General features: G+C 46.3%; 1 protein-coding gene across 1 annotated transcript in view; it reads right to left on the bottom strand.

The window, feature by feature from the left end:
- LOC137385227 (equilibrative nucleobase transporter 1-like) overlaps nt 1–14621 on the bottom strand; it is a 73865-nt gene that overhangs the window by 15745 nt on the left and 43499 nt on the right. Inside the window, exons 5-6 of the mRNA XM_068060213.1 lie at nt 12145–12237; nt 9504–9643 (exon numbers count right to left, since the gene is read on the bottom strand). Coding sequence (XP_067916314.1) covers nt 9504–9643; nt 12145–12237 — 233 coding nt within the window. The remainder of the gene's footprint in view (nt 1–9503; nt 9644–12144; nt 12238–14621) is intronic.

Here is a 14621-nt window from a genome sequence, read left to right on the forward strand (position 1 = left end):
TCCCACCACCATGACGGATGTGGAATGCCCAATACCCTCCGTCCACCATGACGGATGGGGCATACCCAATACCCTCCATCCAACTTGACGAATGGGGCATGCCCAATACCCTCACACCACCATGACGGATGGGGCATGCCCAATACAGAAAAAAAGAGATAGTTTCGAGAGATTAAAATGGTCTGCAATAATCTTCATGTGACGTCTATCTAATTCCTTCAGAATCTGGACTGTTACTCATTCCTGGGTATCTGTTATTCCATATATAAATCCCCTGAAGCCCTCGATTAGATTCCAGTCTGTAACTCACTCCCGGGTATCTGTTATTCTATATATAAACCCCCCGAAGCCCTCGATTAGATTCAAGTCTGTAACTCACTCCCGGGTATCTGTTATTCTATATATAAACCCACCGAACGCTTTGATTAGATTCCAGTCTGTAACTCACTCCCGTGAATCTGTTATTTTATATATAAACCCCCCGAACCCCTCGATTAGATTCCAGTCTGTAACTCACTTCCGTGAATCTGTTATTCTATATATAAACCCCCCGAACCCCTCGATTGGATTCCAGTCTGTAACTCACTTCCGGGTATCTGTTATTCTATATATAAACCCCCCGATCCCCTCGATTAGATTCCAGTCTGCAACTCACTCCCGGGTATCTGTTATTCTACATATAAACCCCCCGAACCCCTCGATTAGATTCCAGTCTTTAACTCATTCCCGGGTATCTGTTATTCTCGAGATAAACCCCCCGAACCGCTCGAGTAGATTCCAGTCTGTAACTCACTCCCGGGTATCTGTAATTCTATATATAAGCCCCCCGAACCCCTCGAGTAGATTCCAGTCTGTAACTCTTTCCCAGGTATCTGTTATTCTCTTCATAAAACCCCCGAACCCCTCGATTTGATTCCAGTCTGTAACTTACTGCCGAGTATCTGTTATTCTATATATAAACCCCTCGAACTCTTTGATTATATTCCAGTCTGTAACTCACTCCCGGGTATCTGTTATTCTATATATAAACCCCACAAACCCCTCGATTGGATTCCAGTCTGTAACTTACTCCCGGGTATCTGTTATTCGATATATAAACCGCCCGAACTCCTCGATTAGATTCCAGTCAGTAACTTACTCCCGGGTATCTGTTATTCTATATATAAACCCCTCGAACCCCTCGATTAGATTCCAGTCTGTAACTCACTCCCGGGTATCTGTTATTCTATATATAAACCCCCCGAACTCCTCGATTAGATTGCAGTCAGTAACTTACTCCCGGGTATCTGTAATTCTATATATAAACCCCCCGAACCCCTCGATTAGATTCCATTCTGGAACTCACTCCCGGGTATCTGTTATTCTATATATAAAACCCCCGAACCCCTCGATTGGATTCCAGTCTGTAAGTCACTCCCGGGTATCTGTTATTCTATATCTAAACCCCCCGAACCCCTCGATTAGATTCCAGTCTGTAACTCACTCCCGGGTATCTGTTATTCTATATATAAACCCCCCGAAGACCTCGATTAGATTCCAGTCTGTAACTCACTCCCAGGTATCTGTTATTCGATATATAAACCCCCCGAACCCCTCGATTAGATTTCAGTCTGTAACTTCCCACCGGGTATCTATTATTCCATGTATAAACCCCCCGAACCCCTCGATTAGATTCCAGTCTGTAACTCACTCCCGGGTATCTGTTATTCTATATATAAACCCCCCGAAGACCTCGATTAGATTCCAGTCTGTAACTCACTCCCGTGAATCTGTTATTCTATATATGAACCCCCCGGACCCCTCGATTGGATTCCAGTCTGTAACTCACTCCCGGGTATCTATTATTCTATATATAAACCCCCCGAACCCCTCGATTAGATTCCAGTCTGTACCTTACTCCCGGGTATCTGTTATTCTTTATATAACCCCCCGAAGAGCTCGATTAGATTCCAGTCTGTAACTCACTCCCGGGTATCTGTTATTCTATATATAAACCCCCCAAACCCCTCGATTAGATTTCAGTCTGTAACTCACTCCTGGGTATCTCTTTTCTGCATATAATCCCCCCGAAGCCCTCGATTAGATTCCAGTCTGTAACTCACTCCCGGGTATCTGTTATTCTATATATAAACCCCCCGAACCCCTCGATTGGATTCCAGACTTTAACTCACTCCCGTGTATCTGTTATTCTATATATAAACCCCCCGAACCCCTCGATTCGATTCCAGGCTGTAACTTACACCCGGGTATCTGTTATTCTATATATATACCCCCCGAACTCCTCGATTGGATTCCAGTCTGTAAATTACTCCCGGGTATCTGTTATTCTATACATAAACCCCCCGAACTCTTTGATTCGATTCCAGTCTGTAACTCACTCCCGGGTCTCTGTTATTCTATATATAAACCCCCCAAACCCCTCGATTGGATTCCAGTCTGCAACTTACTCCCGGGTATCTGTTATTCTATATATAAACCCTTCGAACCCCTCGATTAGATTCCAGTCTGTAACTCACTCCCGGGTATCTGTTATTCTATATATAAACCCCTCGAACCCCTCGATTAGATTCCAGGCTGTAACTGACTCCCGGGTATCTGTTATTCTATATATACACCCCCCGAACCCCTCGATTAGATTCCAGTCTGTAACTCACTCCCGTGAATCTGTTATTCTATATATAAACCCCCCGAACCCCTCGATTATATTCCAGTCTGTAACTCACTCCCAGGTATCTGTTATTCTATATATAAACCCCCCGAACCCCTCGATTAGATTCCAGTCTGTAACTCACTCCCGGGTATCTGTTATTCTATATATAAACCCCCCGAACCCCTCAATTGGATTCCAGTCTGTAAATCACTCCCGGGTATCTGTTATTCTAAATATAAACCCCCCGAACTCCTCGATTAGATTCCAGTCTGTAACTCACTCCCGGGTATCTGTTATTCTATATATAAACCCCCCGAACCGCTCGATTAGATTCCAGTCTGTAACTTACTCCCGGGTATCTGTTATTCTATATATAAACCCCTCGAACCCCTCGATTAGATTCCAGTCTATAACTTACTCCCGGGTATCTGTTAATCTATATATAAACCCCCCGAAATCTTCGATTAGATTCCAGTCTGTAACTCACTCCCGGGTATCTGTTATTCTATATATAAACCACCCTAACCCCTCGATTAGATTCCAGTCTGTAAATCACTCCCGTGTATCTGTTATTCTATATATAAACCCCCGGAATCCCTCGATTAGATTCCAGTCTGTAACTCACTCCCGGGTATCTGTTATTCCATATATAAACCCCCCGAAGCCCTCGATTAGATTCCAGTCTGTAACTCACTCCTGGGTATCTGTTAATCTATATATAAACCCCCCGAAATCTTCGATTAGATTCAAGTCTGTAACTCACTCCCGGGTATCTGTTATTCTATATATAAACCCCCCGAACCCCTCGATTGGATTCCAGTCTGTAAATCACTCCCGGGTATCTGTTATTCTATATATAAACCCCCCGATCTCCTCGATTAGATTCCAGTCTGTAACTCACTCCCGGGTATCTGTTATTCTATATATAAACCCCCCGAACCGCTCGATTAGATTCCAGTCTGTAACTTACTCCCGGGTATCTGTTATTCTATATATAAACCCCTCGAACCCCCCGATTAGATTCCAGTCTGTAACTTACTCCCGGGTATCTGTTAATCTATATATAAACCCCCCGAAATCTTCGATTAGATTCCAGTCTGTAACTCACTCCCGGGTATCTGTTATTCTATATATAAACCACCCTAACCCCTCGATTAGATTCCAGTCTGTAAATCACTCCCGTGTATCTGTTATTCTATATATAAACCCCCCGAACCCCTCGATTAGATTCCAGTCTGTAACTCACTCCCGGGTATCTGTTATTCTATATATAAACCCCCCGAAGCCCTCGATTAGATTCCAGTCTGCAACTCACTCCTGGGTATCTGTTATTCTACATGTAAACCCCCCGAAGCCCTCGATTAGATTCCAGTCTGTAACTCACTCCCGGGTATCTGTTATTCTATATATAAACCCCCCGAACCCCTCGATTGGATTCCAGACTTTAACTCACTCCCGTGTATCTGTTATTCTGTATATAAACCCCCCGAAACCCTCGATTAGATTCCAGTCTGTAACTCACTCCCGGGTATATGTTATTCTATATATAAACCCCCCAAACCCCTCGATTGGAATCCAATCTGTAACTCGATCTCAGGTACCTGTTATTCTATATATAAACCCCCCGAACCCCTCGATTGGATTCCATGCTGTAACTTACTCCCGTGTATCTGTTATTCTATATATAAACCCCCCGAACTCCTCGATTGGATTCCAGTCTGTAACTCACTTCCGGGTATCTGTTATTCTATATATAAACCCCCCAAACCCCTCGATTGGATTCCAGTCTGTAACACACTCCCAGGTATCTGTTATTCTATATATAAACCCCCTGAACCCCTCGATTGGATTCCAGGCTGTAACTTACTCCCGGGTATCTGTTATTCTGTATATAAACCCCCCGAAACCCTCGATTAGATTCCAGTCTGTAACTCACTCCCGGGTATATGTTATTCTATATATAAACCCCCCGAACCCCTCGATTAGATTCCAGTCTGTAACTCACTCCCAGGTATCTGTTATTCTATATATAAACCCCCCGAACCCCTCGATTAGATTCCAGTCTGTAACTCACTCCCGGGTATCTGTTATTCTATATATAAATGCCCCGAACCCCTCGATTAGATTCCAGTCTGTAACTCACTCCCGGGTATCTGTTATTCAATATCTACACCCCCCGAACCCCTCGATTGGATTCCAGTCTGTAAATCACTCCCGGGTATCTGTTATTCTATATATAAACCCGCCGAACCCCTCGATTGGATTCCAGTCTGTAAATCACTCCCGTGAATCTGTTATTCTATATATAAACCCCCCGAACTCCTCGATTAGATTCCAGTCTGTAACTCACTCCCGGGTATCTGTTATTCTATATATAAACCCCCCGAACCGCTCGATTAGATTCCAGTCTGTAACTTACTCCCGGGTATCTGTTATTCTATATATAAACCCCTCGAACCCCTCGATTAGATTCCAGTCTGTAACTTACTCCCGGGTATCTGTTATTCTATATATAAACCCCTCGAACCCCTCGATTAGATTCCAGTCTGCAAATCACTCCCGGGTATCTGTTATTCTATATATAAACCACCCTAACCCCTCGATTAGATTCCAGTCTGTAAATCACTCCCGTGTATCTGTTATTCTATGTATAAACCCCCCGAAGCCCTCGATTGTATTCCAGTCTGCAACTCACTCCTGGGTATCTGTTATTCGACATGTAAACCCCCCGAAGCCCTCGATTAGATTCCAGTCTGTAACTCACTCCCAGGTATCTGTTATTCTATATATAAACCCCCCGAACCCCTCGATTGGATTCCAGACTTTAACTCACTCCCGTGTATCTGTTATTCTGTATATAAACCCCTCGAACTCCTCGATTGGATTCCAGGCTGTAACTTACTCCCGGGTATCTGTTATTCTGTATATAAACCCCCCGAACTCCTCGATTGGATTCCAGTCTGTAACTTACTGCCGGGTATCTGTTATTCTATATATAAACCCCCCGAACTCTTTGATTATATTCCAGTCTGTAACTCACTCCCGGGTATCTGTTATTCTATATATAAACCCCCCAAACCCCTCGATTGGATTCCAGTCTGTAACACACCTCCAGGTATCTGTTATTCTATATATAAACCCCCTGAACCCCTCGATTGGATTCCAGGCTGTAACTTACTCCTGGGTATCTGTTATTCTACATATAAACCCCCCGAACCCCTCGATTAGATTCCAGTCTGTAACTCACTCCCGGGTATGTGTTATTCTATATATAAACCACCCGAACCCCTCAATTAGATTCCAGTCTGTAACTCACTCCCGGGTATCTGTTATTCTATATATAAACCCCCCGAAGCCCTCGATTAGATTCCAGTCTGTAACTCACTCCCGGGTATGTGTTATTCTATATATAAACCACCCGAACCCCTCAATTAGATTCCAGTCTGTAACTCACTCCCGGGTATCTGTTATTCTATATATAAACCCCCCGAAGCCCTCGATTGTATTCCAGTCTGTAACTCACTCCCGTGTATCTGTTATTCTATATATAAACCCCCCGAACCCCTCGATTGTATTCCAGTCTGTAACTTACTCCCGGGTATCTGTTAATCTATATATAAAGCCCCCCAAACTGCTCGATTAGATTCCAGTCTGTAACTCACTCCCGGGTATCTGTTATTCTATATATAAACCCCTCGAACCCCTCTATTAGATTCCAGTCTGTAACTTACTCCCGGGTATCTGTTATTCTATATATAAACCCCCCAAACCCCTCGATTAGATTCCAGTCCGTAACTCACTTCCGGGTATCTGTTATTCTATATATAAACCCCCCAAACCCCTCGATTGGATTCCAGTCTGTAACACACTCCCAGATATCTGTTATTCTATATATAAACCCCCTGAACCCCTCGATTGGATTCCAGGCTGTAACTTACTCCCGGGTATCTGTTATTCTGTATATAAACCCCCCGAAACCCTCGATTAGATTCCAGTCTGTAACTCACTCCCGGGTATATGTTATTCTATATATAAACCCCCCGAACCCCTCGATTAGATTCCAGTCTGTAACTCACTCCCAGGTATCTGTTATTCTATATATAAACCCCCCGAACCCCTCGATTAGATTCCAGTCTGTAACTCACTCCCGGGTATCTGTTATTCTATATATAAATGCCCCGAACCCCTCGATTAGATTCCAGTCTGTAACTCACTCCCGGGTATCTGTTATTCTATATCTACACCCCCCGAACCCCTCGATTGGATTCCAGTCTGTAAATCACTCCCGGGTATCTGTTATTCTATATATAAACCCGCCGAACCCCTCGATTGGATTCCAGTCTGTAAATCACTCCGGTGAATCTGTTATTGTATATATAAACCCCCCGAACTCCTCGATTAGATTCCAGTCTGTAACTCACTCCCGGGTATCTGTTATTCTATATATAAACCCCCCGAACCGCTCGATTAGATTCCAGTCTGTAACTTACTCCCGGGTATCTGTTATTCTATATATAAACCCCTCGAACCCCTCGATTAGATTCCAGTCTGTAACTTACTCCCGGGTATCTGTTATTCTATATATAAACCCCTCGAACCCCTCGATTAGATTCCAGTCTGCAAATCACTCCCGGGTATCTGTTATTCTATATATAAACCACCCTAACCCCTCGATTAGATTCCAGTCTGTAAATCACTCCCGTGTATCTGTTATTCTATGTATAAACCCCCCGAAGCCCTCGATTGTATTCCAGTCTGCAACTCACTCCTGGGTATCTGTTATTCGACATGTAAACCCCCCGAAGCCCTCTATTAGATTCCAGTCTGTAACTCACTCCCAGGTATCTGTTATTCTATATATAAACCCCCCGAACCCCTCGATTGGATTCCAGACTTTAACTCACTCCCGGGTATCTGTTATCCTATATATTAGCCCCCCGAACCCCTCGATTGGAATCCAATCTGTAACTCGATCTCAGGTACCTGTTATTCTATATATAAACCCCCCGAACCCCTCGATTGGATTCCAGGCTGTAACTTACTCCCGGGTATCTGTTATTCTGTATATAAACCCCCCGAACTCCTCGATTGGATTCCAGTCTGTAACTTACTGCCGGGTATCTGTTATTCTAGATATAAACCCCCCGAACTCTTTGATTATATTCCAGTCTGTAACTCACTCCCGGGTATCTGTTATTCTATATATAAACCCCCCAAACCCCTCGATTTGATTCCAGTCTGTAACACACCTCCAGGTATCTGTTATTCTATATATAAACCCCCTGAACCCCTCGATTGGATTCCAGGCTGTAACTTACTCCTGGGTATCTGTTATTCTATATATAAACCCCCCGAACCCCTCGATTAGATTCCAGTCTGTAACTCACTCCCGGGTATCTGTTATTCTATATATAAACCACCTGAACCCCTCAATTAGATTCCAGTCTGTAACTCACTCCCGGGTATCTGTTATTCTATATATAAACCCCCCGAAGCCCTCGATTAGATTCCAGTCTGTAACTCACACCCGGGTATCTGTTTTTCTATATATAAACCCCCCGAACCCCTCGATTAGATTCCAGTCTGTAACTCACTCCCGTGTATCTGTTATTCTATATATAAACCCCCCGAACCCCTCGATTGTATTCCAGTCTGTAACTTACTCCCGGGTATCTGTTAATCTATATATAAAGCCCCCCAAACTGCTCGATTAGATTCCAGTCTGTAACTCACTCCCGGGTATCTGTTATTCTATATATAAACCCCTCGAACCCCTCTATTAGATTCCAGTCTGTAACTTACTCCCGGGTATCTGTTATTCTATATATAAACCCCCCGAACTCTTCGATTAGATTCCAGTCTGTAACTCACTCCCGGGTATCTGCTATTCTATATATAAACCCCCCGAACCCCTCGATTAGATTCCAGTCTGTAACTTACTCCCGTGTATCTGTTATTCTATATATAAACCCCCCGAACCCCTCGTTTAGATTCCAGTCTGTAACTTACTCCCGGGTATCTGTTATTCTATGTATAAACCCCCCGAACCCCTCGTTTAGATTCCAGTCTGTAACTTACTCCCGGGTATCTGTTATTCTATATGTAAACCCCCCGAACCCCTCGATTAGATTCCAGTCTGTAACTCACTGGCAGGTATCTGTTATTCCATATATAAACCCCCCGAACCCCTCGATTAGATTCCAGTCTGTAACTCACTCCCGGGTATCTGTTATTCTATATGTAAACCCCCCGAACCCCTCGATTAGATTCCAGTCTGTAACTCACTGGCAGGTATCTGTTATTCTATATATAAACCCCACGAACCCCTCGATTAGATTCCAGTCTGTACCTTACTCCCGGGTATCTGTTATTCCATATATAAACCCCCCGAACCCCTCGATTAGATTCCAGTCTGTAACTCACTGGCAGGTATCTGTTATTCTATATATAAACCCCACGAACCCCTCGATTAGATTCCAGTCTGTAACTCACTCCCGGGTATCTGTTATTCTATATATAAACCCCCCGAACCCCTCGATTAGATTCCAGTCTGTAACTCACTGGCAGGTATCTGTTATTCTATATATAAACCCCACGAACCCCTCGATTAGATTCCAGTCTGTAACTCACTCCCGGGTATCTGTTATTCTATATATAAACCCCACGAACCCCTCGATTAGATTCCAGTCTGTAACTCACTGGCAGTTATCTGTTATTCCATATACTGACCCCTCAAACCACTCGATTAGATTCCAGTCTGTAACTTACTCTTGGGTATCATTTATTCCATAGATAAACCCCAACGAACCCCTCCATTAGATTCCAGCCTGTAACTCCCTTCTCTCCTCCTTACCCATAGGTGTACCCCTCCGGTAGAGGGTAGGGAATGTGTGTCCGGGGAAGTAGGAAGATTGTGCGAAGGATCTGGATGGAGCTGAGACTGCTGATGAAGAGGAACATGGACATCAGGGACAAGCCAGCCTCGTACAAAATCTACAGGGAGTGGGGTTGGGGCCCGAATAAAACAAGAGGTGGATGTTATTAGTCGCTCTCATCTGACCACATCCCTCCTCACATTCCCCTTTGCTCTGTCCCCCTCGCACCCTCCTCCTTCTATCAGCGCACTCTGCAACACTCACCCTGCACCCTCCACTCTCTGTCTCTCTACCCACACTCTCTCTTTCCCATCTCTCTCCTTGCACCCATGCACTCTCTCCACCCGCAACACCTCTCTCCTCCGCACTCATCTTTCCTGCCTCTCAGTACCCCCAACCCCATCCTCTCAATCCCCTGTGCTCACTCTCCCTCAGCTGTCTATCTCGTTGCACCCACTTTCTTAGTTCTTACCTCTCTTGCACTCTCTTACCTACCTTCTCTTACTTTCTCCCTCTGTCTCTCCTCTATCTCCCCTCTCTCTCTCTCTGTTTCGCCCTTTCTCCCTCTCTCTCTGCTCCCTCTCGGTGCACCCTCTCCCTTTTCCCCTCCAGTGGTGCCCCCTCTCTCCCACCTCTCTCTCCCCCCTCTCTCCCCACTCTCACACTGTTTCTCCCTTTCCTCCTCTCTCTCTTCTCCTTCTCTCCCAGTGCACCACACTCTCTTTTCCCCCAGTAACACCCTGTATCTGCCCTCTATTTCCATGTTTCTCCCTTTCTCCCTCTCTCGGTGCACCCTGTCTCTCTCCCGTATGTCTCCTCTTTTTCTCTCTCTCTCTCTTCCACCTGTCTCTCTCCCTCCCCTTGCTCTCCAGTTCACGCCCTCCCCCCTGCCCCCTCACTTGTCCCACAGTGACACCCTCACCCCATCTTTCCACTTGTCTCCTTCACTCTTTGCTTTTTGCTCCCTCTGTAATCAAACCTATCTCTCCCTCTTCCCCCTTACCCCACACAGTGACACACACACACTCTCTCTGCTTCCTCTATGCTCTCTCTTTCTCCCTGCATCTCTCCCTTTCTCCTCATTCTCTCTCCCTCCATGTACCCTCGTTCTCCACACTCTCTGCCTATCACTCCTTTTCTCCCTCTAACCCTCTCTCTAGACTCACTCCATTCTTTCCCCTTTTCTCTGATACCCTCTCCCCCCTTCCCTGTCTCTCTCATTTCCCCTTCTCTCTCAGTGCTCCCTATCTGTCCTCCCTCTCCCTGCTCCTCCCTTTGTCCCTCTCACTCTCTCTCTGCTCCCACTCTTGATCTTTCTCCTTCACTCTCCCCCTCTGTCTCTCCTCTCTCTTTCTGGCCCTCCCTTTCTCCTTCTCTGCTCTCTCTCTCTCTCCTCTCTCTTGACCTATTTATCTCTCCTGCTCCCTCTCTCCCTGACACTCTCCCTTTTTCCCTCTCTCTTCCTCTGCTCCCTGTCTCTCTGATCCCTCTCTTATGTCTCTCTCCCTATCCCTCCCTTTTACCTGCCTATCTCTCCGCTCCCTTGCCCTGCTCCCTCTATCTCATCTCTCATTGTCGGTCTCCCTTTCACCCATTCTAATCCCATTATCCACTCTGTCCCTGTGTCCCTTTTCTACCTCTCTCTCCTCCCTCCACTCTCTCTCCCTTTCTGACCCTTTCTCCCTCTCACCCTCTCTGCTCCCTCAATTTATCTCTCTCCCTTCCTTTCTCTCTCTCTGCACTCACTTTCACCCTGTCTTTCCCTTTCCTCCTCTCTACCTCTACTCCCTCTCTCTTCCCCTCTCCCTTTCTGTTGCTCCCTTAATCCATCTATCCCTCTGTGCTCCCTCTCTCCCTCTCTGTGTCCTCTGTCCTCTCTCTCTCATTCTCTGATTCTTACTGTCTCTCTCACTTTTATCCCGCTCTCTTTCTACCTTTCTCCCTCTCTTTCTGCTCTCTCTCTCCTCTTTCTCCCATTCTGCCTCCCTAACTTCCCTAAACTCCTTTGCTCTCCTCTCCCTTCTTGTCTCTCCCTTTCTCCCTCTCTGCTCCGTCTGTCCCCTCTCTCCCCCTGTCTCTGCCTTTCTCCCTCTCTCTGCCCCCTCTCTCCCAGTATCTCAATTGCTACTGCTGTGCTCCCTCTCTCCTCACCCCTCTCTCACCCTGTGCCTCCCTTTCTCCCTCTCCATTCCCTCTCTCTCTCTCTCTCTCTTTCTCCCTTTCTCCCTTTCGCCCGCTGGCACCCTTTCGGGTCTTCTGGCTCCAAACCCAAGGGTCTCCCTCTTCTACCTCTCACATTCTCCACACCCCCCTCAGGAAACAGGGGCTAAAGGACTTCCCCCTCTAATGTGGTGTCCGTGGCTGAGGTCAGTAGGTCAGACGTTAACCTTTCACCTCCGGGATGAACTCGGCCAGTCTGTGTTGCTTTATAAGATGACTCGAATCATCTACCCACAATCTGTGTCTTTGGGAGTCAGTTTGTTTCTTCTGCTTAAGATTCTGAACATGATATCACCCAGAGGAGGCCATTTGTCCCATTGTGTCTGTGCTGTCTCTTAATCCCAGCCATGCCACACTTTCCTTTTGAAAATTACTCTTGAATCCACTTTCGCCACTCACCTTAACCAGCAGAAACACGGCTGATGAGGAACCAACGGCACCATTGTACAGGGTGATAACTGTGGACCGTTTAGTTCCAAATAAGTTTCCAACCTGCGGATCAGAACATAGAATCATGGAATCATCGAACATTTTCAACACAGAGGGAGGCCATTCAGCCTATCGTGTCTGTGCTGGTCAGGAAAGAATTACACAGCCACATTCCTGTAGCGTTGACTCTGTTTCTCTCTGCACAGACGCTGCCAGGCCTGTTGAGTATTTCCAGCACTTCCTGTTTTTACTTCAGATTTCCAGTACCCGCTGTCTTTTGCCTTTCCTTTAACGTCCCTATCGAATTCTACCAACCGACACCTGGTCCGTAGCCCAGTCCTGATAAAATTGTTAGAATCACAGAATGGTTACAGCACAGAAGACGGCCATTCGGCCCATCGTGTCTGCACTGGCTCTCTGCAAGAGCAACTCACCCAGCCCCACTCCCCTGCCTTTTTTTATACAGACCTGCATTTTGTTTCTGTTCAGATAATTATCAAATTCTCTTTTGAAAACCATGATAGAATCTGCCTCGATCATAATCTGGGCTGGACTTCATTCTCCCCCAGGAATCGGGTTCCGTGGAGGGGGGGTCAGCCTAAAGATGTCTTCAGGAGAGGGCCACCACGCATCCCGACGCCCGGGGGAGGGGAGGGGTGATATTACCAGCGGTGCCGAGGCCCTTTGGCACCCCCCCATCACAGCCTCTCAGCGACAGGACCCCAATTTGAAAATTTAGATCATTTTAAGTGAATGAATTATTGATATACACATCACCATCTGATGTCCCGCTACAATCTTCAGCCCAATGTCCAGTACTCTCGGGTTTTCGGAACCCCATCCGGGTAAACGAGGTTCGACACTGGTTGCGAGGGGAGGAGGAGGTGTGTGTAGTTTGGTGGTTGGGGAGAAGTTCAGATTGTAAAGGTGTTTTTTTTTTGGGGGGTGGGGGGGAGGGAAAATTAGTAATTTAATTGTTATTGGGAGAGGGGCATAAGAGATGCATTTATTTATTTTGATGAAATTTATCTTTCAATATTTAAATCTGCTGGTTGGACTGACAGCCGTTGAGTAATGCATTACCTCCTGGCACACAGGCAGCTGAGGCCATTGCCAGGGACGGAAAGCCCGCCCTCTAATCATGATTGGCTGGGACGGCCCGGCCCAGCTATTGAAATGAGCCGCTGCGCAGAAGATTGCGGCAGCTCTGCGACACGTGGCCTGCACGGACGGGCCGCTGTTCTTTCACCAGCCACTAGCACAGATGATCCACCCTCTCAGGCAGTGCATTCCGGATCCTAACCACTCGCTGCGTAAAAAGGTTTTCCTTCATGTTGCGGTTGCTTCTGTTGCCAATCACCTTAACTCAGAGTCCTCAGGTTCTCTTTACTTCCACCAATGGGAACAGTTTCTCTCTATCGACTCTGTCCAGAGCCCCTCATGATTTTGAACACTTCGATCAAATCACCTCTTAACCTTCTCGGCTCCAAGGAGAACATCCCCAACTTCTCCAATCTATCCACATTAACTGAAGTTCCTCATCCATTCTGGACGACATCCAAATGCTGTTTTCAATATGGTGAGAGTCATGGACTGAGTACTGAACTCTACAGAGCTCCATTAGTAACAGCCTTCCAGTTTCACAAACACCTGTCAACCATTATCCTAGTCTCCAAACCAATTAAGGATCCAATTTGAGCCAATTCTGGATGTAACAACAACAGTGCTGCACTGTGGATGTGTAAAAGCACATGAAGCTACTTCGTCAATCGTTGGGGCGCACAGAACAGGAAAGGCTCAGACACCAGTTCCGGATTAGTGCTGAGTTAGCATGATGAAAGCAGGGTGCTCCTGAGCCCCACAGAAACATCAGGAAAGGCTCAGGATCAAAATACGGCCTAGCTCTGAGTTAGACTGATCTCACATTTGGTGTGGCGCTGAGACACACACACAGCAGGAAAGGCCAAGGCTTCGATCCTGGCCTAGTGCTATTAGCCTGCTATCACACCCACTGTGATACTGAGACCCGCAGACACAGCAAGAAAGGCCCAGGCTCCAATCCCAGCCTGCATTGAGTTATCATCGTCAATGTGGAGTGGTACTGAGACACCCACAAAAACAGCAGGAAATGCCCATGATTCAATCCCGTCGTAGTGCTGAGTTAGCCTGATCTCAAATGTGGTGTCTGACTGAGTCCCACACAGAAGGAAAGGCCCAGGAACCAATCGCGGCCTCGTGCTTTGGTAGCAAGTTCATGAGCAGCTGGTGGATTACCGAGACTCACAGACATAGCAGGAAAGGCCCAGCCTCCAATCGAGCCTGTTCTGAGTCAGCCTGATATCACACCTGGTGTGACACAGAGATCCACACATCCACATTGCAAGAAAGGTCCAGGCTCCACCTTGTGACCTTTCTGTGTTGGACCAGTAAATGAAAACACACACCCT

Source organism: Heterodontus francisci, chromosome 28, assembly GCF_036365525.1.
Source record: "Heterodontus francisci isolate sHetFra1 chromosome 28, sHetFra1.hap1, whole genome shotgun sequence".
Lineage (NCBI taxonomy): Eukaryota > Metazoa > Chordata > Chondrichthyes > Heterodontiformes > Heterodontidae > Heterodontus > Heterodontus francisci.